General features: G+C 43.3%; 1 protein-coding gene across 5 annotated transcripts in view; it reads right to left on the bottom strand.

The window, feature by feature from the left end:
- The window catches only part of PRIMPOL (primase and DNA directed polymerase), a 30,477-nt gene extending 3,970 nt beyond the window's left edge, over window positions 1-26,507 (bottom strand). Inside the window, exons 1-11 of one of the 5 annotated variants that reach the window (XM_050945345.1) lie at window positions 26,428-26,507; window positions 15,554-15,645; window positions 14,620-14,804; window positions 11,677-11,768; window positions 10,736-10,877; window positions 9,218-9,365; window positions 5,115-5,408; window positions 2,772-2,934; window positions 1,213-1,310; window positions 269-355; window positions 59-167 (exon numbers count right to left, since the gene is read on the bottom strand). In XM_050945345.1, coding sequence (XP_050801302.1) covers window positions 59-167; window positions 269-355; window positions 1,213-1,310; window positions 2,772-2,934; window positions 5,115-5,408; window positions 9,218-9,365; window positions 10,736-10,877; window positions 11,677-11,768; window positions 14,620-14,804; window positions 15,554-15,572 — 1,337 coding nt within the window. In that variant the 5' untranslated portion in view covers window positions 15,573-15,645; window positions 26,428-26,507. Of the gene's footprint in view, window positions 1-58; window positions 168-268; window positions 356-1,212; window positions 1,311-2,771; window positions 2,935-5,114; window positions 5,409-9,217; window positions 9,366-10,735; window positions 10,878-11,676; window positions 11,769-14,619; window positions 14,805-15,553; window positions 15,646-15,977; window positions 16,074-19,061; window positions 19,893-26,025; window positions 26,052-26,427 lie in introns of those variants that run through there. The other 4 variants (XM_050945347.1, XM_050945344.1, XM_050945346.1 and 1 more) reach the window with 4 other exon arrangements.
- Window positions 26,508-26,576: the final 69 nt, after the last annotated feature.

The following is a 26,576-nucleotide window of genomic DNA, read 5'->3' as shown; positions in this document are numbered from 1 at the left end:
AAAGTATAAGTGTCTATTAAAACTTTTGTAGAGAATGCTACATACTTAAAGAACATACATTATATTGTTACTTTTGTGGGCTCTTCCAATATTTTTACACCAGCGATATCTGGATATGTCATAAACAAGGAGTTCTTCCAAGGAAAAATAATTCCATCGTCGTATCCCTGGAAAATTAAGTATCCTTTTTAAAAATAATTTGTAACAGCTTGAGACTATATGTCTGTGTCTCTTTAAAAAAAAAAGGGGGGGGGGTGGTAGTCTGTACCTCCATGATTATCCTCTTTATTAACTAAAGAAAGGACAAAACAATCAATTTCTGGATAGGGTGAATATTGATATCCTTCTATGGGATCTGTTTAAAAACACAACAACGAATTACAGTTACAGATTATACAAACTCAAACAAAATAAAAATAAGTGTACTTGAATCTCACTAACCCTGAAGGGCCTACTTCTAGTCCTATTACCATCAGTAAAGCAGGACTGGGGCCAGTGTGTGACTGGTATACATCTTGGAAAGCACTTTTCATTATAGAAGAAGTTGCCCTTGCTCAGGAACTCTGGAGCCAGATCCCTACTTTTGGGAATGGCAGGTTACAATTAGCACATGCTCCCATACTTTGGAGATTGGTCAATGCTTACTAGTCCTGTGACCAAGAAAACTCTGCACTGTGGACTAGAGTCTGACTTTTATTGAATACTCATTTCCACTACAAACAGCCTTATTGATTTCAATGGGGCTTTGGTGGAGTATGGTATTATGCAGGATGAATTAGGCTAGCAGATTCTGATCCTTTATTAATTTCAAGCTTTACTCTACATCCTGAATATAAAACACCAAAGTTGTTGCTCATATAACTTATGCTAGAAGGGTCTGTAGACCAAGAAAAGAAAAACACTCGCTCCTGCAGGCTCCCAATTTACTAGTGCATGAGTAAATAATTAGGCAGTCTCCCTAGAAAATGAAGGGCATACCCCCTGCAGGACTCAGCTAAAGGATATTGCCTAAATAAGCTGCAGCAGAAAGTTTCCACTGATGTATAAGAACAACAGCCCAACAAGGATGCAATTTATCAGATGTACAATTTGAGATATAGTCCATAATTAGATCAGGTGCACTGTAATACATATAGCAAATTCATGACAAACACTTAAGATAAATTTTTCTATTCAGTAAAGTCACACATTCAAAAGATGGTTATGAAGTACCTGAAGTGCTACTGGCAACTCTCTTGTCTGTTTGTTTAGGCATTTTTTCCTTCCCTTCTGGGCTGTCACAAGTTAGGGCTCTTTCAATTTCTGAGAACCTGATGGAGAGAGACAGTGGGGAGAAATAAGTTATAATTCTCAGACTTCTGGACATACCATACTTCCTTTTCACATTCACATGGCCCCTTTATTTCTTGTTCAGACATAAAGGATTCATTTTGACTTAGAAGTTTACTCTGATATATTCCAGCAGAGGGCAAAGTTTCCTCCTTTCTCAGCAGAGGCAGGAAGATCTACCCTCACCAAACCCAGGATCCTCTGCACTACTTCTAGCCCTATTTGCTATATATGTAGTGCTTGAAAAGTATTGTTTACTTTTGGATGGCTTTTAGTAGTCTTGCACTTTACCCTTTTAGAATTAGAATCATCATTTGCAAAGAATTATGTTTTTTCTTTGCTGTGTTTCTGGCATGAAGACAAACCATATAGGGCCAAATTCTACAACAGATCATTTCTTGTCCTTAGGAATGACTCCACTGAAGTCTGGTTTGTTTGTTTTTTAATTATACTATAGGATATAGGCCTCAATTCAGCAAGATATTTAGGCACATGCTTAGAATCATAGAACTGGAAGGGACGTCGAGAGGCCATCTAATCTAGTCCCTTGCACTCAAGGCAGGACTAAGTATTATCTAGACCATCCCTAACAGGTGCTTAACTATTGTTGAATGGTGGAGGCCCATGACAACCGAAGAGTTACAGGAATTCTGAATGTAATATGCATCTTTAAAATATATTTAGGGGAAAATTACAATCAAAAGTCCAAAATAAATGTAGCTCAACTGAGGCTGAGTCCTGTGAGGTGCTGAGCACTGAAGTCATTAGCAATTTTGGTTGCCTCACATCTCCCAAAAAACACTCAGTATGTTGCAGGATTAGGTCCTTAAACTTTCGCCTCTTTTGATAATAGATTGTGTTGCATATATTTGTGCAGCACCAAAGAAAACTGTTGCTCACTGAAGTTTACACACAAAATAATGCTTTTCACTTTCTTCTGTGTTTAGAATGAGTGTCTAGATTGGAGTTATTCTCTCCTAAATGGTTTGGTGGGGGCAGTTTTGGATTTTGGTCCATTTCAGAGTCCTACCTAATTTACAGTGATAGAAATGTAGCACTTCTCAGCTGAATAACCTTGAACAAGTCAAATTCTTCATCTCAAACAAAAATTAAAAAAACCCCAAAACACGACCTCCCTCCCCATACAAACACACACAGAGTGCAGTTCAGAAACCATCACAAATGGCACAAGTTCTCTGAACTTATTGCACATTTGAAGTTAGGTGCAGCAGATGGGATGTCTGACTATTCTTTGCTTCAAGGAATAACCATCAGAAAATGTTACCTGCTGACCCCAATAGCTGAACTTTCTTAAAACAGAAAGCATCAGTCTCAGTGGAATGTCAGTCCTCCCCTCCCCCCACCCTCCTCACAACAGTAGTGGTCGCTACTGAAGTCTACATTTTAAAGTACTTTAAATACCACTGTAATTAAATTGTTACCTAATATTACAGACCAAAGAGGAAAGGAAATATTGCTCCTCAACAGAAATATTCTTTTGGGGTTTAGGAACAAACTTGTTATCTTCAGCTATTTTCAAAGTCACATGCTTTCCTGCTTTTGATGACTTATACAGCCGGAAATTTCTATTCTTTGTATAAACTCCTACAGGGAGAGAGAGGAAGGTTTCATAATGTATTTACAATTGGCTAGGTTCCCTCATATGTACTGTTTATACACTATATTTGGGTGTCTGAGGGAAAAAAGCATTTAAAGGAGTAAACAAATGGTTATATTTATCCTAGTTCATTTCTCACAGTAGGAGTTATATAGCAGAGTAAAAATGAATCATGCAGCCATATATTTATCCATAATATTCAAGTATAAGGACAATCTCTTTAAACTGCTGTACAGGCATTTTAAGTAAATACTACAGTTATTTGGTACTATTTCAAAATCTCTGCAGATCATTCTCCAGTCTAATTGTTCTTTTTCCTAGAATGAAAGACCATGTAACTATTTTACATTGTAAACATGGTTTGGCAATTTATCAGTTTCCTGTTCTCTGTGTGTCTGTGTGACTATATCATAGTCGCACTTCAACAACAAGAGTGGTAGTTAGAAAAATGCAATTCACTTCACAATCTCAAAACAAATATGGGTTGGCAAGTATGAGCAATTCTGCTTGAGACTTTGTGTGGGGGAGGGGGGAGGGAACTGTTTAACTCTGAAGCTGAATTTAGTTCTCATGAAAGTTTAAGGACTAAGAGCATTGGGATGACCGATATATTCTACCCCAATTTTGTCTTGCAATATCCTGCTCCAATTCGTTCTTGGTCTCTCTCTACCAATCATTTTGTAATTTAGGGTGGTAAGCCCACCATGTTCTAGTTCACTGTGAACTAAAAACAAAAATGGAAGTAAAAAAACCACGTTATCAGCTTAGTGTGCCACATAACTGAACCCACCCACCTTATTTTTTATTCACTAGTCTCCGCAGGAGTTACTGTTATTAACATAGTTACAGTCACAGTGCACTTTGTTACTCTAGTTTTGGGGAACCAATGTAACAGTGCAAGCGAACTCCTGGAAGTTAGGTACCTGCTATTCAGGAAGAAAACTGCTGAGAGTAGTTACAAATAACGTTTCTGTGGCAAATACAAAAATAGATATGTCCAGAACACTGTATTATTGTCACTGTACTCACCTGAGCCACCTACTAATAAGTAAAAACAAACAAACAAACAAACCACAACACCCAGATTATTACCAATAAGCCAGTCTTCCAAAACTTCACAGGGAAAGATAACATAGTAAAGCAATTCAGAAGCCAAAATGAAAACTGTGGAAAAAAGTCATTGTAGACCTGTCTGTGCTTTCCAATTAATTTGAAGTTGTATTTTTTAAGAGAAAAAATGCTGCTCAATATACAGGAATTGCACACAGATCTTCACTTTTTTGAGGGTAGGGCAATTTACAAGCTACGTGTATGCCACTGACTGTGAATATATTTGAACAAGGCATTTCTTGTTGGTCATTATTTGATTTTATTCACATGAATTTTCTAGACCATTCAAAATGCAGCAGCTTGTTTGCTTACTAAAATTATGGATTCTGCAGTTTCTATTCAATAGGTTCTAATGGATTAGGCCTTAACTTTAAATTATCTCTAGATGATGTTCAGAATCATACATTCTTTATACTTATACACACCATTAAAAAGAAGTACCCATCCCTTGCTTTAGGCAGTCTGTGACAAAATCTTAAATACACAACTATCAAACAGCCTGCCCCTCTAGCCCCCATCTTCGTGATCAAGCCACTTCCCATTGAACTGAACCAATGACCCTGTGCAACTATTGCCCCCTTATCATCAAGGAGTGAGAGTTCCTAACGATAAACTGAAGTCTCTAAGGGACAGAGTTTTTATTTACTGTGGAACAACATTATGAAATGAAACTCAAGTAATATTAAAAGTTCCACAAGCATGTCAATATTTAAGGTCAAATTTAAAATACCCCTTTTAAGATCATTTGTTTGATTTTTATTGAAGTGTGTCCTGCATTTTGTTGTATGTTTAGTACTTTATATTACTGTACATTAAGCAGGAAACAGAACACTGCAAACAGTACTGTGATCAAAGCATAAATCATCTCTGGTTACTTAACCTTTCTTGCATTCCAGTACACAACCTTAACAGGAATACAATACACACAATATGGAGCTAAATTCTCACTTAAGATGTGCATGCAAATGCCTCCTTCCTGCAGGCCCCATTTTATGTGCATGCATCAGATGGCAGAATTTGGCTCAGAATTCTGTCAGTAACTAACTTTTATATTTACCCAGATCGATGACAAGTTGCTTGCCTCCCTCCTTATCATTCACAACTAGAAAGGAAAGATCGAGATTTTCTTTCTGTTGCAGTTTTCCATTTTCCAGCATTTTGTGCATATTAGATTGCCATTTCCCAGAAGCCTCCTTCGCTGCACCAAGGTTTACAACAGTACCATCTATTTCAACTGTTGCTTTGGAAGACTGGGAAGCAACACTGTCCGCCCCTTCTTCCAGAATCAGAGCATCAGCTTTATTTTCAGTTAAAACAAGAGCAGGTTGCAAAACTGTTTTCACAAAATTACCTTAAAATAATAATAAGAAAAGAAAAGAAATGGATCAGGGTCTGTTTTAGTCACAAGTTAAAAAGGCATTTAATATGTTTTGTGCAAAGACTTTCAAATGAAAAACCAGGATAGAGTTTCTCTCTCTTTTCCCTAAGTCTGGTGCACAACCAATGCTTTAAACTGCTAAATGGGAGGCCCAAGTTTTGGCATTAATTTTAGTTGAAACTAAAGTTTGTGCTGCTGTTTTTTAAGACACCTCACTATGTTAAAACAGGTATGTAAGAACTGTCCATATTTCGGTTGTATCATTCTCTCACACCCTTCACCATCTTAATGGCTGTGAGCTCCTCGGGGAAAGAGACATGTGTTTCTATATATTTGTACAGCACCAAGCACAAGTGGGCCCTGGTCCTACTTGAGCCTGTTGGTACTACCTCAAAACAAACAAAATAATAATGAAAACTGAACATGCTGTGAATGGCAAATGTGTAGTAATGTCACTACAGCATCTTTAACCAAAGTTTCACATTGAAGAAAAAATCTTGGATACCTGTTCAAAGTCTTAGTAAACAAGCCTTGTGCAGGGTTTCAAAGGAAACCATATTCTTCTCTACCAACCTGACAGCAGGACACAGGACACCCATGCTATTGCCCAAAGATTGTTACTACTAGTGATAAGAGTCATGGTTTGGTACTTCATCCATGATTAGAGCACATATGGTGCTGCTTTTAGTAATGAATGACTTTACCAACGATCAGCATGAGCCAGAATTTTGGATTTGACATCTGACTATGGACTTGGATCTCCCATTAGACTGCCAGATTCCCAGTGAGTAAAAGTGATGCTCCACTCTGTTAGACAACTGGAGTCTCATTGTGCGAACGCTTATACACATCACTTAAAGTAATGTCAGTGGGACTACTCACATGCATAAGTGCAGGACTGGACAACAGGTCAGTACGGTGGCATATGAGGGAGCATCAGCCACTTCAGTTTGGAGGCTGAACAACAGGAGTTTTATTTGCATGAATGAGTGCAAGTCCACTGATATCAATGGAGTTGAACTTGCTTAAACCAGCTGTGAATTTAATCCCTTTGCTTTAATTGCTTCTTAGAGGTTGGCAGAAGAGTAACGTACTTAATATGTTAGGATATTACTTATTTTGCAGAATTTCTGACATAGAAAAATTCTAATAAAATACTCATTAGTTTTATTAGGATAAGATTGCAGTTTCATTTTCAAGTTTGTCCCAGAGAACACACAGGTTGTGATTATTTATACTGTAAACATAATAGATTAAATAATTAGTCATTAACTGCTATTCCACAATAAAGACTTGATTTAAAAAAAAGAGAGAAAATTGCTTATAGCTTTAATATCACTGGACAGTTTATTTGAACTGTTGACCTTCCTCTCCTGTTCATATACAAAAATTCCTGATCGATATTTAGATGCTTGGATATCACTGTATCAAGCAAACTGAATTCATAGACGTTTTCTATGTAAAAATCCGTAGATAATTAGGCATTTTGCCCAACATTTAAAAATTGAATTATTCAAACTATAAAGCTGCTAATCTTCAAGAGACAATCAACCAGTTTTGACATGTAGATTATGAGATTAACTAAATCTGAGTTTCATATTTAATGTGATAAAAAGTAACATTGTTTACAAAACTGACACTTTGTATCACAAGCAAATTTTGTTTCCTATTACTGCTAGGAAGGCAAAATAATAATAAATAAACCATTTACTACTTACCCTGCCTACTGTCCTTATAAATCTATTATAACTATGACTGATTTTAAACACAAACATTTACTGTCCAGCAGCGTTAATAATTTAGTTCACAATGGTGACAGGAAACCAATGGGCTGGAAGTAGTAGCTCAAGTGCTGTTATTGAAAGGGAATAGCTGATGTAATAAACTGAAAGAGTATGGCTTTTGTTCTACACTTAGCTATCTAGAGCACAAGGCTAAAATTAGTTTTAAATAAAATACTTTTGAGCCACATATTCTTTAATAACTTTATAAGAAAGAGGTTACAGAATCAAACTTTTAGACTGATAAAGAGTTTAATGATCATATTTAATCATTTTGTTTTTGTGGTTGCAGTAGAAGAGTCACGGAGGGGGAGGTGAAGGGGAACATGGAGAAGAAATGGTTTTATTTGTTTCTACTAATCTTAACGAAAATAATGAGCAATATACTGCTTATGCTATATGCTGGGTGAGGCTAGTAGCACTGCCTAACATTAAGGTTGCCCAACACTTCCCATTGTAGGAATCTGTTTGCAGTTGCTTATAACTTTGCCAGTCTTTTATCTGTTTGGTTTGAAATTTTCCATATGAGGTGTCTGCCTCAAGCTGGTTTCTTGTTTTTTCTTTTTTTCTCTTTTGGAGTGGGGGAAAGAAGTTTCAGCCAAAACGATTTAGCTTATGAAACTGAGGTTAGAGGAAAATACGTTGTTGTGCAATATTAAAAAAAATTATGTTGTCCTTTTCTCTGAGAAGCTCTAGCACCCCCATGTTTGGATCAGGGACTTGAAATTTGGCAGGGTGTGGCCTTTGAGCCAGGGTTGGTACTGTGAAAAATTTGGCCAAGTTATAACCTCTGAAAAAAATCTAAGTTCATTCATGCTCAGTAGACACGTCTTACGGTTTTATTGCTAAATTTGCCAAAGATTCTGTCTTCGCTGAGCATGCTCCATCCCCTCGCAGTTCTCAGTGCTGACCAGACTGCATGTACTATCCTCACAGAGTGACAGCACATGCTCCAGCCCAGGGCTGCAGGGGCAAAGACAGACTTTCTCTGAAATTGTTGCTTTAGGCTAAGGTGAGGCCATGCACTTGACACTGAGAGCAAGGAGCCTGTCTCTCCTGTGCTCTCAAATCACTCCCAGGCAGCTTTTCTTACTCTTACTAAATGAAGAATTTTATTCTAATCCCACTGGTGTCAATAGCAAAACTCCCAGTGAGTTCAATGGGTGCAAGATAAGGGCCAACAGGGGCATTTAGGGCCAGATTCTTTGTCCCAGTCTGGCTTCTTTGTATCGTTCCCGAGCAGTTAGTCACAAAGCTTCCCTGAAGGACAGCTGAATATGTTCCCCTTGCAGAACAAACTCTCTGGCTAGCCCAAAGCTAGCTATGGAAGCACTACACCACTTCCTCCAAGCCCCATAAGAGTAAGTGGCATGAGTGTGGCTGGAGTCTGCTGTGCTTTGGCAATCCTGGGTTGGCAAAATGGTCCATTAGGAGCTGTTGTAGCCTAGAAGACATTCCAACTTATGTCAAGAACCCGAGAGCTTCCCACTGTTCCCTAGATCAGGCTAATGCAAAGGCAGCTTTAAGCTATGCCTTTGCCCTTTCACTAAGGTCTTGGACTGAATATAGCTCAGTTGGACTCAAGAATCTGGCCGATAAAGTTTAACTTAGGCCAATTAAAAAAAACAAAAACAAAAAAATACCTTAACTTACAAAATAAGTAAGCAACTGTAAAACCACCATCAAGCCTTTTACCAGCTTTTGTGATGTCTTTGTTCTGTAAATACAGCACGCACACACACACACACACACAGATAGTAGCTGTTTCCTTGAAGTACAAGGCTGACGAGAAATTGCACAACTAGTCACAGAAAATAAAAGAAAATACATGAGCAGGAAATCAGTTGAAGCACAATAAAACACAAATATTTAACTGGAAATATATATGTTTCCACCTATGGTCCCAATTACCATAATATCTGAGTGCTTGACTGTACTATTAAGATATAAAAATTCCACACATTTCCTTTTTATGTACTAGAAATAAGAAAATATGCTTACCAACATGAATATTGTCCTTAAATGCTGTCTTGTAAAGCAGAAATATTAAGTGATGGCTAAATTTTTCATCAGTACTGGAATCTAAGTTCAAGACATCTTCAATTGAACATTTAACTCCATAAAGTTCTTCCAGCTTTTTACTAACAAGCTGAACAATAAAAATAATTAGGCTATTTTTTTTTATTTTTTTAATAACTAAAAAGGTACTCATAGATCGTGACAGAAGGGCAGATTTTATGTCTTCATTCATTTCAAAGATATTTTTGGTTTTGAACATACAGTTTTTTTAGACTATGAAGTTTCATGGCTTATTAAATTGTAACCAAAATACAAACACATATTTTACCTCATAAATTGCATAAGCGTGTGATTATGGTACCAGTAGCAGACTGTTGCAGATCTCCAGTTTATTGCCTAAAACCCTAATATACCACCTCATCTATAATTTTTCTGTTACACATCTTCCCAAGTACAGTTTACAGCTCCAGTGAAAACCAGCACTGAAGACTCTACAATCCAGACCTATGACAATTTAGTCACATTATATTTAGGGCCAGAGTGAAGACCTTAGATCCAAGGAGTTCAAAAGCTTCAGATCCTGGGACCTCAGATCTCTCCTTTTGGATCCAACAATCTTCTTTAATTTTGAGGATCCCTTAGATTTCAGAACTGACTCTCATGCCTACAAAGGAGGTGGATCCTCTAAGGACTCCTCCAAGAGAAAAGACCTCATTCAGTGTGTGGCTTCTTTCCTTTCTATCGAGAGGCATGCACATGGCTCTGAGGATGATGAATGCTCTTAAACCTCTGTACTTATCTGAGACAGGATATTTTACTAGAGAGGGAGGTGTATTTCTGAAAGCTCGTTTTAGTCTCTTTGTCTGCCACATTGGAGATAATGTCCTGACCCACCATAAACCAAATCAAATCCATATGAAAACAACATTTGTGCTAATTAATAAAACCAATAACTAACAAGGAGTGACTCTATATAACAATCAGAAAAGGCCTAAGCTTAATAAAAACCACACTGGGGAAAAAAGGGACTTGAAACAATTGGAAAAAGAAGAACTGAGGGACAAATAGAGGGTAAAATCTTTTGTTAGAGCCCAGGAGCATGCCTGTATGCTTCCTAACAATTTTACTTCTTTCTTTGGTTCTATGGCTCTTGTATCAGGGCACATAATCCACCAGTGACTCTACAGAGGCAATATCATGAAAGAGAAATTACTATGTCACAGGCCTATGGCGAACATGCTGTCATACCAACCACCATTTGCCTCTTGTTCCTCTAAAGCGGGAAAACCAGAAAAACTTTGCTTTAACTAGCAATATCTAAACACGTGTTTCTAATTTTCTCTAAAAATGTGTAATCAATTTTCATTTTAATTGTGACAACTTAAGAATAACTATAAGGAAAATTTGTTCACTTTATTCTCTCTTTGATCCACATTAAGGCCCATAACAAGACAGACAGACCTACAATATGTTATATTCTAATTATTGTTCCAGTTTTACCTCAATTAACTTTGCAATCATCTTTTTGCCATCAGCTTCAGGATTCACTGGTTTATAGAACTCCAAATCAAAATACAGTTTGCAAACAGCTTTTTCAGGAATAACTTCATAGCAATGCATAAGATTTGTTTTCTGTTCTTTGCTAAACAGAAAGTAGTGAAGAATCATCATGCATGTTTGTGAACAATAATTCAAAAAACTTGTTGAAATGTTTTTAAAAGACTAGCCCTACTATGTTCTGAACAACTTAAAGTATGAATTTTGTGACTAATTAAAGAAACACCATAAATATACATTTGGCTTAAAATTTAGATTTTGTTAAAAAATAAATTCTTACAAACACCTAAGACCAACAGATATGTTTTCATGAATAAAAATGGAAACAGTAATTTTACACAATAAATCCACTAGTGCTGAGAATCTTAAAAGTAAAACTACACGTGAAAGTGAAACCAACTTCTTTGAATTTTGATATCCAAACTGAGAGAAATGCAAAATGTAAAGAGCTTAAATAAAAAAATTGGATTTTTAGAAATCTGTCACTTAATAATCAGATGCTTTATTGCTAAAACATTTAAGATTTTTTTTTAATTATTTTTAAGTTGACTGTAGACTTTTACTATACATTTACTAGACCTTTACTAGACATTTCAATATCGGAACTTGATCATGTTGTATGTTTCTGTTAAATGACTATTAAGAATTATATATAAAATGGTTCATGGAGATGTAATTATTTTATCGGCTGATGCACCAGAATGATGATGATTGTTTACTATGGATACCAGTTCTCTTCAATGGTCAAGCACTGTAGAACATTTGAGGGGATCAGTGTCAGGGAGCCAGTTATGGTGCCCTGCTTTCTGAGAGCTGGTCTATACAAGCCCCAGTCCTGATGAAGTTTAAAGCAGCTGAGAGGTACTTTTTTTCAAAATACTCACTTGTAATAAAACCAAAACTCTGTATATGTTGTCACAAGATAATACCTTTGTCCATCTTCTGTGTTCATTTCCAAAGCAAATACATGAACATCCTTTTTAAATTAAAAGAAAGAGTTAACTTTTCCTTTTCAGATCACTAATCAAAATCTTTTGCTTGAAATTAATTTCTCAGATCAAAGGTTAGTAATTATTTTCTAATTAGTAACAACCTATCAAAGGATGGCTTAGGCTTTTTTTTCTTTAAAACGTAAGTACCTTTTATTGTTACTTAAGAGCCTGCTTCTTATTTAAATTATACCAGTGTAACTCTTGAGCAGCTGACTGAAGTAAATAAAGCTATTATGGATTTGCATTGATGTAACTGAGATCTGAATCAAACCCTCAAGTGGTATTTGCCTAGTAAAATCTTATTTTGATCAGCAGCACGGTAACATCAATGGGAAGAGAAACTGTGTACAGAGAAGAGGATTCTCACTGAAGAGAGAACCAGCATATGGCCCAAATCAAGCAAAATGATGTCCAAACCATCCTTTTGATTATATACTATATGTAAAACCAGAGGAGACCCTACAGAGAAATATGCTCCCAAACTGCAACATAATTAGGAAACAGCTTTGACACAGTCATAACTTCAGTAATGAAATTCATGACGTTTGAAGAGTTGGTTAGTAACACCTGTCTCAAAATATTTTACTTTGCACTTTGTCATATGCACTGTTCCCTGCTATAGTGAGTCAGACCCTGAACCTGCAGTGAGCTCTACATGGGCAGACCCTTGCACCAAGCTCCCTTTAAGTCAATGGGGCTTCTCAGAGAATCAGTCTGCATGGAACTAACTGCAGGATAGGATCCTTAGTCAGCTCTCCCTGCTATCTGTGTGGGTTTGATCTGCAGGTAAGAGTGGAGAGGAAAAAGGTCTTAAAATAAGATTGTAAAAGCAACAAAAACTGGGGGATTGAAGGAGAGATGTAATGCCAAAAACTATTTGTGGCAAACTTGCCGTGCCAATTGTGGCATTGCAGCAGCTGTGCCTCAGTTTCCTGTCCCCTACACATACATACTGTCCTGTGGCCTCCTCTGACCATCAGAGTGATTTGGCCCTGCAGTCATATCACTTTACAGGGTCACAAAGTCCCCTATTAAAGAAGAACAATGACAAAATGTATTGAAAGCAAACCTTCAGCCTGGCTGGGTTCAGCAGACAGCAGCAACAGAGGTACACCTGTGCTGAGGACTGCTGCTCTTTATTGCTGTGAGCCGTGCTCCCGGCGATAAACCTACAACCGCTTGTTCGGGTTGTTTTTTTCTTTTAATCACCATGAGAGCTGTCCCCTGGCGATAAAGCATGTCTACACTGCCCACGCCACAGCGCTGCCGTGGCCATGCTGTAACATGGGTAGCGTAGACACACTCTTAGTTAGTCCTGAACCACGCCCCCCGGTGCACCCCATCACATTACCTCCCCCTCAAGACTACATCCTGTCTGGTGCCAGAAGGGTCAAATGAGCTCTTCTCGATTACCTGTGCCTGCTGATAGGTGGGCAGCAGCGCTGGTAGCTACTCCCCTCATGGAGGTGGGTTTTTTATAGCGCTGGAAGAGCTTTCTCCCAGTGCTATGCCACGAATACACAAGCCACGTTAAGGCGCTGCTGCTAGACTTCAAATCAAGCCAGGACTTCTCATGCTATAAAAACAGGGTGGGTGGAGATTTTCATTTAACTGCCATTCGTGTTTTTGACACTTTCTCCCTCGGTCTTTAGAAGGACAGATATAAATATTACCTGAAGTTTGTTACCTTGACTTTCTAAGTCAAAGTAATTCACCCAACATGGTATTTTAATACAAAATCCCTATTTTTAAATATAGTGAACTTTGGCTTCTTTCTGCCTTTCTTCCCTTTGCTGATTTTAAAGTAGTTGATGATCTACAATTCCTTACTACAACCGCCATGTGACAGGGACACCTGTTTGAATCACAACATTCCTTATCCCCTCTTCCGCAGACCTGTTAGGGCTCCTCAAGAGCCTACATATGCCCTCATGCCTCCTATCACAACATGGCATCATTTCTTCGTTTAAGGTAAGGAGATGACTGTGTTGCTTTATGGAGCAACAACTGGGCACAGAGTGTTGCAAATTCTTTCAACACCACTGTGTGCTTTTACTGGATATTGTTGACAGGCATTAAATGTTAGTGTAATGTACAGAAATAGGTCAGACCTGCAGAGTAATTGGGATAGCTGAAATGGCAGAAGGAAATTGCACATTCCACAGTTCTTTTTAAAAACAGGCAATCAAGTTGCAAAGTATGAAATGCAGGTAATTACAAATAAATAATTAGCTCATTCTTTCAAAAATGGTTACCCCTTAGGCTGAAGGTTCATTTCAGGTGATCTGGTTCTTCTTTTTCACTTCTTTGTGCCTGAGCAGTTGCCTGTCTATTGTGGGATATATTTTTGCCTTTATTTTCATTCATCTCTACCTCTTTTATATCTTACCTTCTTTGTTTTTCCTCTTCCTTCCTCATTCTCTGTCCTCTTCTCTCTCCTTCCTTCCTACTTGATTTTTACTTCTTTCCCATTCTTCTGCTACCTCTTGCCATTCTGGCTCTTTCCCTCACCTACATCATTTGCCAGATCTTCCTTGTCACATCCCACCACTTTGGTCTTTCTTCCCCACAAGCACTTCTACTATTAAACGTTAACAACACATCTAGAGTCATATGTTACAACTAACCCTCATTACATCTAATAACACAGTCTAATGTTGGAGCTACTGCGTATTATAACTTATGCATCATGTTGACTTGTAAGGGAAAATAATTGCCTGATGTATCAGGACCGCACAACATAAGCATCCTGAAGTGAACTTTGTAGGTCAACAAAACTTTACCAATGACGTTTCTAAATAGTGAAGACACCCTTCTAACAATTTAATATCTTACCTCCTTACAGGTTTTTGCATAGTTAAAAGCTTGAGCTTGTCGATGAAACAGCTTCCAAACAGAGCACGGTTGCCATGTTTTGGACAGCTGTGGCCTGTAAACAGGGCAAAGTGGCTTTCTTTTATATCGAGATGCTAGTTCATCAACATTCTTCAGTCTTTCTTCCCATTTTCTCTTCATTTGTCCTAAAGCAGTCAGGAAATGGACCCTTAGTACTACATTAAAAATAACCAAATCATAAGCATTTTGTAGGTGCTTCAATTTCTCATATACCTGTGCATATCTCTGTGGGTGATCTGCTGTATTTGAGCATACTCGGACTCTTTCATGACTAAGGGGAGCCTGTACTCCAAATCAACACACAACTTAGCTGTGAAACACCCTTTAACACTAAGTTCCCTGTGCTGTTTTGAGAAAATATGAGAACATCAAGAATCAAGTTATGAATGCCCAGGCCTACTTTATTATCAACACAACTGAAACAATTTAGAATAGGGGAAAATCTCAGGGTAATGAATGATATTTTGTTTATAGAACAGTATTTAATAATGCTTATATTTTCAAAATAATGTACACATTTATATTAATTCATTTTCACACCATCCTGTGGAGGTAGGTAAATATCAGACCCATTTTATAGATGAGGAAATCAACCAAGAGAAGTTAAATGACTTATCTGGGCCCACACAGCAAGTCAGTACCTGAGTGAGGATTAGATCTCAGTAGCTTCTAGCTCCCAGCCCTATGCCCACAAGGCTCCATTGCCACTCAAATAGATAACGCAAAACAATTCAAAACCAAGGGGCATCCTCAGACTATGACCCATATCAGCAATGCTTTCAACTGCTTAATAATCTCAATACTCTAATTTACTTATTCAATTGTCTATGTGTTTACTGTCAGAATTTTCAGGACTTTGAAATAGTTAACTTACCAGTACTCAGTAAAGACATTTTGCCCAGCAGTGCTCCCTGTCACTCAACCTTTGGACTTCTAATCACATAAAGTAAGCACATGGTAGGAACTCTGAAAATCAATGCAGAGTCAAAAAGCTTCATTAAATGTAACATTAACATAACTACAGACAAGCTCCAATTCATTAATTTTTGTTCAGGGAAATTCCTTCCCCGTCAAAATTCTTCCAGATGGATAAGCGTTAAGATTCTTGGGAAGCAGAGAGAATGGGAGGAAGGGAATTGGGGAAGATGTTATTACAGAAGTTGTTTATCTAGTCTACATGACCAATTACCAGTACTACTTTCTGTCCCCCACCCTTTGATTATTCATCTGCATTTTCCTCCCCCGGTTTCTCCACATCTCTTCTTCCCTTGGATTATCCCTCACTGACCGCCTCCCACCTGAGTCTATCTCACAGCAATTTCTCAAAGGCAACAGTTGTAGGGGACAGAACAGTTTCCAGAAGGAATTTAGATGCAGTAGTAGAGAAATCATATCTTAAAAGCCACAAAATACAAAGATAATGTGTAGTTAATGTGGTTTCCAGCAGACAGAAGGAACTAAATGTAATCTCTCACACTTGTTGCTGAGTCACACTACAAAGTATAAGTTTTAGCCAGAAACAACCTGCTAGTTTTCAGGCTCAGTACAGCTAAGCAGTGGGAGATAAAACACATCATGAAGTGAAAACCCCACACTGTTATATTTGGACATATACATATTTACTTAGATTTACAGAAACCAGAGAAGGTGCTCGTCTCATACTCCAGAGACCCCCAACAATTATTTAAGATCATAATCAATACAAACAGAGAGGAAAGTAGCAATCCCACAAAATATAACAATAACTAAATAAACCAAAAATAAAGACGTACCCCACCCTCTTAAAACATCACTTCTCAAGCAGCACACAATATAAAAAATTATCTCACAGTGCTGAACATAGTTTGACCTTGTCTACATTTGTGGCTAAATTTAATCTTAATTAATTAGGTCCTGTCTGAACTACATAAATTACCATGTTTAGTTTAGAGAGACAAGGTGGGTGAGGTAATCTTTTATTGGACCAACCTCTGGTGGTGAAAGAGAGAAGCTCTTTGCATAAGCACTTAGCATGTTTCAAGGGACTGTTCAATATAAATTGGCCCATTATCACCCATCCAGTCACAGGGAGAAAAGGAAGGGTAAGGGAAAAAGAGAGAGGAGAGAGAGGGTGTGTGGGGGTAGGTGTGAGGTGAGTTACAGAGAGTTGTAATAAGCCATAAATCCAGTGCCTCTATTCAGTCCATGCTTTTTCATGTCTGAATGGCTCCTTGAAATGTGTTAAATATTTATCCCAAACAATCTGTCCACCTTGTATTTAGCAATGACATTGAGAGCTAGTCTACACTAGGGGCTTGGCTACACTGGAGAGTTGCAGTGCTGGTGAGGGGGTTACAGCGCTGCAACTCAGGATGTGGCCACACTTGCAAAGCACAGCCAGCGCTGCAACTCCCTGGTTGCAGCGCTGGCTGTACACCTGGTCTGCCTCGGGTGTAGCGATTCCAGCGCTGGTGATACAGCGCTGGTCATCAGGTGTGGACACCAACAGCGCTTTTATTGGCCTCCGGGATATAAGGAGGTATCCCAGCATACCTTTTCAGCCACTCTGGTAATCGTTTCACACTCCACTGCCCTGGGCTCAGCTGACCCCCCCTTTAAATGCCCCGGGAATTTTAAAAATCCCCTTCCTGTTTGCTCAGCCAGGAGTGGAGTGCAATCAATCAATCAATCAGCGACCATGCCTCCACGCCCCAAACGAGCCCCAGCATGGAACAGTTCCGAGCTGCAGGACCTCATCAGTGTTTGGGGTGAGGAAGCTGTGCAATCACAGCTGCATTCCAGCCGGAGAAATTATGATACCTATGGGCAGGTACCAAAGTCCTTGCTGCTAAGGGGCCATGAACAGGACGCGTTGCAGTGCAGGGTAAAAATAAAGGAGCTGCGCAGTGCCTATTGCAAAGCCCGTGAGGGAAATCGCCGCTCAGGAGCTGCCCCCACGACCTGCCGTTTTTACAAGGAGCTGGATGCCATACTTGGGTGTGACCCCACTGCCAATCCGAGGAGCACGATGGAGAGTTCAGAGCAGGGAGAAGTGGGGGAGGGTGTAGAGGAAGTGGAGAGTGAGGCTACTGGGGTGGAGGGAGACACCCCAGGGTCCCAGGAGGCATGCAGCCAGGAGCTCTTCTCAAGCCAGGAGAAGGCTAGTCAGTCGCAGCAGCTGGAAGTTGTTGGTGAAGAAGAAGCAGAGGAGCGTGTTCCGGGTAAGCAGATTTTATGTTTTGGGAGAGGAGGGTTGGGGTTATGGCTGCCTGCATGCATGCCTAAATGTGGAATAGTCCATTGATTTGCTCTATCACGTCTCTGTAATCGGCCTCGGTAATCTCTTGAAAACTTGCAGCCAGAGCGTGGGCAATGTGCTTGCGCAAGTTTATAGGGAGAGCCACCGTGGTCCTTGTCCCGGTCAGGCTAACTCGTCCGAGCCACTGTGCCGCGAGGGGTGGGAGGACCATTGCTGCACACAGGCAAGCTGCATAGGGACCAGGGCAGAATCCACATTGCTGTAGAAGACCCTCCCTCTCTTCCCAGGTAACACGCAGCAGTGATATATCTGGCAGTAGGAAACCCTGTTGAGAATGTAGGGATACTGCTCAGTGCAGGGCGCCAGGTTCGCGGTCCCCCCCCCTTGCAGGTAGGCAGCTTCCCAGCCCCCCCGCCCCTTGCAGGTCAGCAGCTTCGCAGTCCGCCCCCCCTGCAGGTCGGCAGCTTCCCGGCCCGCCCCCCCCCTTGCAGGTAGGCAGCTTCCCGGCCCGCCCCCCCTTGCAGGTCGGCAGCTTCACGGTCCCCCCCTCCTTGCAGATCGGCAGCTTCGCGGTCCCCCCCCTTGCAGGTCGGCAGCTTCGCGGTCCGCCCCCCCCACACACCCCCCGCAGGTCGGCAGCTTCACGGTCCCCCCCTCTTGCAGGTCGCCAGCTTCCTGTTCCCTCCTGTCCCCTGTGCAGGCCCCCAGCTCCCTCCTCTGCCCAGTGCAGAGAAACCCCAGTGAGCCATCAGGCAGTTCCCCTTCCCAGGTGAAGTCGGGGCAGAAACACTCACCCCATTGCTCATCATGCCTTTGCTTCCGTGGCCTCTCTGTGCTATGTTAGGTATGTGGGAATGATGCTACAAAAAGTCTACAAACTCCTTCACTGTGTGATAATAGACAATGTAGCCTCTGTGTATTACATGTTTCTATCTATGTTTTTTTAAGTGACCTTGACTAATGCAGCCGGATCACCGCCTGCCCGTCGCTTGCAGAACTTGAGGAAAAATCCGCGAAAATCAAAAGAAGAATTGATCAAAGCAGTTATGAATCAGTACGCCAGAGAAAGTAGGAAGACGCAGGAATGGAGAGAAAAAATGCATGAGTGGAGGCAAACACAAAGCAGGAGAAAGGAATTGGCTACCAGAAAAACCTCGAAGCAGTTGATAAGCCTCCTGGCTCGCCAAACTGACTCTTTCCAGTCTCTCGCAGCCATGCAGGCAGATCTGTACCGTGGTAACCCTCACCCCTCCCAAAGCTCTCTTTCTTGTTCCCCAGTATTTGCACAAAACACCCTTCGCCAGCAGCCTGTTTCTTACTACCCCCAGCTACCCCCAACACCTGTACGATCACCTACTAGCCCTGATAACTACAATCCTTACCCTGTGCACTCCACCCCCATGACGCTGCAGCACATGAATCCTGAAGTGCAGCAGACATTGAACAGCAATCCAAACAGGACATATTCAAACCTCTGAATGTACAGTCCACTACCCTACCCCCCTGCCCTTTTATGTACTGTATTTTGAATAAAGGATTTCATGGCTTTTACAATAGTTTTTATTATTGCAGAAAGTGGTAAATACTGTACCCCAAGGGAAAAACGAGCACAGCAAAGGCACCAAACATTATTGTTGGCTCTCAGCATCAAATTGCTCCCTTAAGGCATCCCTAACCCTTGAAGCCCTTTGCTGGGCCTCTCTAGTAGCCCTGCTCTCTGGCTGTGCAAATTCAGCCTCTAGGCATCGAACCTCGGAGGTCCATTCCTCACTGAATCTTTCACCCTTCCCTTCACAAATATTATGGAGGGTACAGCACGCGGATATAACAGCGGAGATGCTGCTTTCCCCCAAATCTAGCTTCCCATAAAGACAACGCCAGCGGGCTTTCAAACGGCCAAAAGCACACTCCACAGTCATTCTGCACCGGCTCAGCCTGTAGTTGAACCGGTCCTTGCTCCTGTCAAGCTTCCCTGTATACGACTTCATAAGCCATGGCATTAATGGGTAAGCGAGGTCTCCAAGGATCACAGTGGGCATTTCGACGTCCCCTACTGTGATCTTGCGGTCTGGGAAAAAAGTCCCGGCCATCAGCTTCCTGAACAGGGCACTGTTCCGAAAGATGTTTGCATCATGCACCTTTCCAGGCCATCCTGAGTAAATGTCAGTGAAACGCCCACGGTGATCCACAAGCGCTTGGAGAACCATGGAGAAATACCCCTTGCAATTAATGTACTCTGATGCCAGGTGGGGTGGTGCCAGAATAGGAATATGCGTCCCATCTATTGCCCCTCCACAGTTAGGGAAACCCATTTGTGCAAAGCCATCCACAATGTCCTGTATGTTCCCCAGAGTCACAGTTCTTCTTAGCAGGGTGCGATTAATGGCTGTGCAAACTTGCATCAGCACTATTCCAACGGTGGACTTTCCCACTCCAAACTGGTTCGCCACCGATCGGTAGCTGTCTGGAGTTGCCAGCTTCCAGATTGCAATAGCCACCCGCTTCTCCACTGGCAGGGCAGCTCTCAATCTCGTGTCCCTGCGCCGCAGGGTAGGGGCGAGCTCAGCAAACAGTCCCATGAAAGTGGCTTTTCTCATCCGAAAGTTCTGCAGCCACTGCTCGTCATCCCAGGCTTGCAGGACGATGTGATCCCACCACTCAGTGCTCGTTTCCCGAGCCCAAAGGCGCCGTTCCATGGTGCTGAGCACGTCTGTTACTGCCACAAGCAATTTACTGTCTTGAGCGTCAGGCGAATCAATATCATCGTCTGACTCCTCACTGTCACTTTGCAGCTGAAGGAATAGTTCCACTGCCATGCGTGATGTGCTGGCAACATTCATCAGCAAGGTCCTCAGCAGCTTGGGCTCCATTTGTAACAGAAATCGCGCTGCAGACTCACAATGCCGCCAAACTGCTCGGAATGTGTAGCAAAGCACCACGGGGCGTTGGAACAGGAAGCGGAATGACCCGCACCCTTCCGTCCCCTTCCCACAAGCCACAGCGCCAAAATGGGACGAGGTGATCTGTGGGATAGCTGCCCACAATGCACTACTCCCAACAGCGCTGCAAGTGCGGCAAATGTGGCCACACTGCAGCGCTGGTAGCTGTCAGTGTGGCCACACTGCAGTGCTGGCCCTACACAGCTGTAACTACCAGCGCTGCAGAACTGTAAATGTAGCCATGGCCTAGAACTTCTACAGTGGCACAGCTGTACAGATGTAGCTGTGCTGCTGTAGCACTACTAATGCTGATGCTCTATGCTGATGGGAGATCTCTCTCCCCTGTGGGAATAATTACTCCACCTCCCCAAGCAGTGGTAGCTATGTTGGCGGGAAACACACTCCCACCAACCTAGCACTGTCCACACTGGTGCTTAGATCAGTGTAACTTATGTCACTCAGGGGAGTGTCTTTCCCACGCCCTTGAGCGACTTAAGCTATACCAAAGTAAGCACTAGTGTGTACCATCCCTGTAGTACACACTACAGCCTATGTCAGCATAATGTATGATGCTCAGGGTGTGAATAAACCACCTCCCCACGTGACATAAGTTACATCGACATAAGCATTCATGTGCACAGTGCTGTTGGCAGGAGAGCTTCTCTCACTACACAACTTCTGTCATTAACAGAGGTGTTTTTTATGCCAGTGGGAGAGTTCTCTTCCTTCAGCATAGAACATCTTCACAAGTGCGGCAGCAGCACAGCTTCATTGATAAGCTCCGCAGCTGTGGCTCTGTATGTATAGACATAGCCTACAAGTTAATTGCCTAGACTTGAAAAAGAACTCTGTGTAAGCTTGAAAGCTTGTCCTTTCACCAAGAGAAGCTGGTCCAATAAAGATATTACATCACTCACCTTGTCTCTCTAATATCCTGGGACCAAGAGGGCTACAACACCACTGCAAATGTTTAGTTTAAACATTTATAAAACATGACTGTTGCCAAATCATGTCATAAAATGCTCAGGAATTATGTTTAGCCTATGCAATATTATTTACACTAACAAACTAAGGACCTGTAATTTACCAGCAGTGCAGCGCTGGCGATAGCAACAGCAGTATTGCCAGCTCCATACATAAAATCATGAAACTGTCTTAAAAATTATGATTTATATATTTATTTGGGATTTTTTTTGTTTGCACCTTTTAGTTTTTAAGCTTTAGGGTACATTCAGGTCATACTTTCAGGTTTTGTCTGCAACTCTGAAGGCCAGAAATTGCCTTTTATTTTAATGAAAGCTGAAATTCTCACATAATTCCATGACTCCAGGAGCTTGGATTTTAAGAAAAACATCAAATATCACAAGACTAGCTATAAAATCCCAAGAATTGGCTTCAAGCTGTGACAGAGACAGGGTTCAGACATTAACATACTCATTTATCCCAGACTCATGAGCCCTATCTACATTATAGCATCCACCATCAGAGAATTTCAGCTATGACATTTATTAGCACAAATACAAAGAGGCTGCTGGGAAAGAAACCTATATGATAGGAAGTTAGCCTGTTGCTGAAAACAGTTCTCAGCAACGTACACCTGAGCCTCATCGACACTGGAGACTTGTGTGTTTAAAGTGTTAGTACTGGACCATGTGTAGCTGACACGTTAACACTCACTATCTCTATTCACCATCAACCCTATTTCACTTACATTTATCCCCACATCTTACACATGCAGTTGTATAGTAAAGAGGGACAAACACATTGCCACCAGGGAAATTATTTCATAGCTCCCAGCAGGACTGATACGTGCAGTGGATTGTGGAGGACGTGACTGGTCCACTGTGTGAGGCATAGGCGGAGGACTAACTGTACTGTGCTGAGGAAGTGTAATAAATAAAATTTGTCCCTGGCACAATTTGGTATTGGTAGCACATACGGACATACAACATGCCCTCTCAGATTTTGCTAACCATCCCCTTTCTCCATTTGCTGGTTAGGTAGCTGTTTCCCTGTCATAATTTGCTGCTCTCCCCATCTTTCTCCATTCACTTGTTCACAGTAGCAAACTCTGATAGAGGGTGATCTTCCTTGTCATAATTTGCTACTCACCTTTCCTCATTCTCTAGACCAGGAGTGAGCAAACTACAGCCCATGATCTGGTCCACCAGCTGTTTTAAGCTGGCCCTCAAGGACCCACTGGGGAGTGGGGTCTTGGGCTTGCCCGCTCCAGTGTTCCAGCTGGGGAGGAGGATTGGGGGCTGCTCCACGCCGCTCCAGGAAGTGACGATATGGCCCGGCTCAGGCTCCTACGTGTCAGAGGAGCCAGGGATGCTGCCAGGAATGCAGCCAGGCATACTGCCCCCACCCTGGGGAACTGTGGCCAATGGGAGCTACGGTGGCAGCACCTGGCAGACGGGGCAGCATGCAGAGCCGCCTGGCTGTGGCTCCGCGTAGGAACCGGAGTGGGGACATGGCCACTGCTTCTAGGAGCCACTTAAGGTAAGTGCTGCCCAGAGCCTGCACCCCTGAGCCTCTCCTCATGCCCCAACCCTCCCCTACCCTCCAAACCCCTCAATCCCAGCCCAGAGCAACTTCCTGCACCCCAAAATCCTCATCCCCAGCACTACCCCAGAGCCCACATCCCCAGCCAGAGCCTGCACCCCTTCCCACACCACAACCCCGTGTCCCAGCCCTGATCCCACTTCCACCTTACAAACCCCTCGGTCCCAGCCCAGAGCACCATCCTGCACCCCAAACTCCTCATCCCCAGCCCCACCCCAGAGCCCACACCCCCAGTTGGAGCTCTCACTCCTCCTCCAGCATCCTATTCCCTCACCTCAGCCGGAGCCCCTTCCGCACCCTGAAATCCTCATTTCTGGCCTCACCCTGGAGCCCGCACCCCCAGCCAGAGCCCTCACCCCCCTCCCACACCCGAACTCCAATTTTGGAGCATCCATGGCCCTCCATACAATTTCTATTCCCAGATGTGGCCCTCCGGTCAAAAAGTTTGCCCACCCCGCTCTAGACGAGTGATTCTCAAACTGTGGGTTGGGACCCCAAATTGGGTTGCAATCCCATTTTAATAAGGTCACCAGGGCTGGCGTTAGATTTGCCAGGGCCAAAGCCTAAGCCCACACCCCACCACACAGGGCCAAAGCCCCAGAGCTCAAGTTTTAGGCCCCCCACTCGGTGCTGAAACCCTTGGGCTTTCATCCCCCACCCAGGGCAGCAGGGCTTGGACCCTCCCACCTGGGGTGGCAAGGCTTGGGCATGCTCAGTCCCCACTCCTGGGGTCATGCAGCAACTTTTGTCAGAAGGGGCTTGTGGTGCAATGAAGTTTGAGAACCCCTGCTCTAGACCTGATGCCAGTTTTGAATTCAGTTTGACTAAACTCTGTCTCTCAATGCTCACAATAGCTACTGGGAATGGTGCAGTAGCAGTATTGCCATTATAAGACGACATGAGGCAGGTCTGCAAGACTGTGTCATTGTTTGTGTTGTGTTCCAGATTGGAATCCCAGCATTTATCCACATGCTCTAAGTGCCATTAACAGTGTTCAATGTCAGCGTATTAAATGGTAGAGGGATTAGTAGGAGCAGGCTGGCAGATCTGTCACCATGATATGAGGAGTAGTACATGTGTACAGGGAATGGATCACTTGATGATTACCTATTCTGTTCATTCCCTCTGGGGCACTTGGCATTGGCAACGGTCAGAAGACAGGATACTGGGCTAGATGGACCTTTGGTCTGACCCAGAGTGGCCATTCTTATGTTATCAGTTATGCTTTGAGAACTGAGTTCTGTAGGCTATGTCAATACAGATGCACGTGGTTCTCTTCTTGCTATAGGGACTATCAGCAGGCTGGTAGCATAGAGAACAGTGGCTTCCAGGACTTTGTGAGGGGTAAGTGAAGGCTGTGTCTCACAGGGAACCCTTGGAGAAGGGGTAGTGCCATTTTGCAAAGCAGGAGTGGTTTGTATGGAGTAGGCTTAGTTTTTGAGTGTAACCCAGGTATAAGTAGCTTCTGTTTGCTACATATAAGCAGCAAAGAATCCTGTGGCACCTTATAGACTAAGGGTATGTCTACATCTACAATTTTGCAGCGCTGGTTGTTACAGCTGTATTAGTACAGCTGTATAGGGCCAGCGCTGCAGAGTGGCCACACTTACAGCAACCAGCGCTGCAAGTGGTGTTAGATGTGGCCACACTGCAGCGCTGTTGGGCGGCTTCAAGGGGGGTTCGGGGAACGCGAGAGCAAACCGGGGAAGGAGACCTGCTTGATTACCAGAGAGGCTTCCTCAGGTATGCTGGGATACCTGCTTATTCCACGGAGGTGAAGAAAAGCGCTGGTAAGTGTCTACACTTGATTACCAGCGCTGGATCCTCTACACCCGAGACAAAATGGGAGTACAGCCAGCGCTGCAAACAGGGAGTTGCAGCGCTGGTGATGCCCTGCAGATGTGTACACCTCCTAAGTTGCAGCGCTGTAACCCCCTCACCAGCGCTGCAACTTTGTGATGTAGACAAGCCCTAACAGACGTTTTGGAGCATGAGCTTTTGTGGGTGAATACCCACTTCTTCAGATGCACCCAGATGCATCTGCTTTTACAGATCCAGACTAACACGGCTACCCCTCTGATACTTGCTACATATAGCTGACTTAAATCCAAATTCTGCTAGAGCAAAAATAAATGGAGTGAAACTACATTTACAGAGGATTACAGGAAACAGAGTATTACTGAGGCAATCAGAGCACCAGCTAAAAGAAATGTAGGAGCTGGCTGTGAAGTTCTGTCCAGACGTTACCCCTACATAACCTGACAAGGAATTCTTTTCACACCAAAGCCAGGCAGGAGGCGTGTGAAGAGTTTTCGGATGGTGGGTGTGAGACACTGCACTCAGTCGAGTCTCCTCTGGCCAGGGGCAGCTCTAGGCACTTTGCCGCCCCAAGCACGGCAGGCAGGCTGCCTTCGGGAGGTCCGCCGAAGCCGCGGGACCAGCGGACCCTCCGCACGCAGCCTGCCTGCCGCCCTCTCAGCGATCGGCAGAACCCGCCGGCCCTTGGCGTGCTGGGGCCTGGAGCCGCCCCTGCCTCTGGCAGCTCTCGAGAAAGCAAGTCAGCTACAGCCAAACCAGACTGCCGGGGCCGGGGCTACGCTGTACCTTCAGGACCAGGCTGGCGCGGGGCGGCGCTGGGAGGCTCCAGCCTGCGGGCGGAGGAAGAGCCCCTCTGCCCCTCACACCCTGTTGGGGCCGCCACGGCAGCCCGCTCGCTCCACTTGGGGTCACTTTTGGCGCCTCCCCAGCACAGTCCGGCCGCGCGTCTCCCCATTTCTTAGCCCCGCCTCCTGCCCCTGGGGCCGGGTTCTGTCCATCCCTCTCCCCGCCCGCCAGCCAGCCAGCCCGCCCGACTGCTGGGGGCGGGGGACGCGCTGCCAGGCCGGCTCCCGGCGCTACCGAACGGGGCCCACCCCGCCAGGAGCGGGCGGCGGTAACACCAGCCTGTGCCCAGGGCTGCCCCTCCCCACTCGGCGCACACTCACCGCAAGGGGGGAATAGACTCACCCACCAGTCCCGCGCTCAGAGCCCGCCTGGCTGCGTTTGAACCTGCCGCCGCCCTGTGCCCGCCCCCTCCCCCGCAAGGCGGGGCCGGGGCGGAGCGAGCGGCCGCGTCCAACGGACATCCAGTCCGGCGCGCATGCGCAGTCTCCTCT

The sequence above is a fragment of the Gopherus flavomarginatus genome, chromosome 3 (assembly GCF_025201925.1).
Source record: "Gopherus flavomarginatus isolate rGopFla2 chromosome 3, rGopFla2.mat.asm, whole genome shotgun sequence".
Lineage (NCBI taxonomy): Eukaryota > Metazoa > Chordata > Testudines > Testudinidae > Gopherus > Gopherus flavomarginatus.
This window is presented reverse-complemented; position numbering and strand designations above follow the sequence as displayed.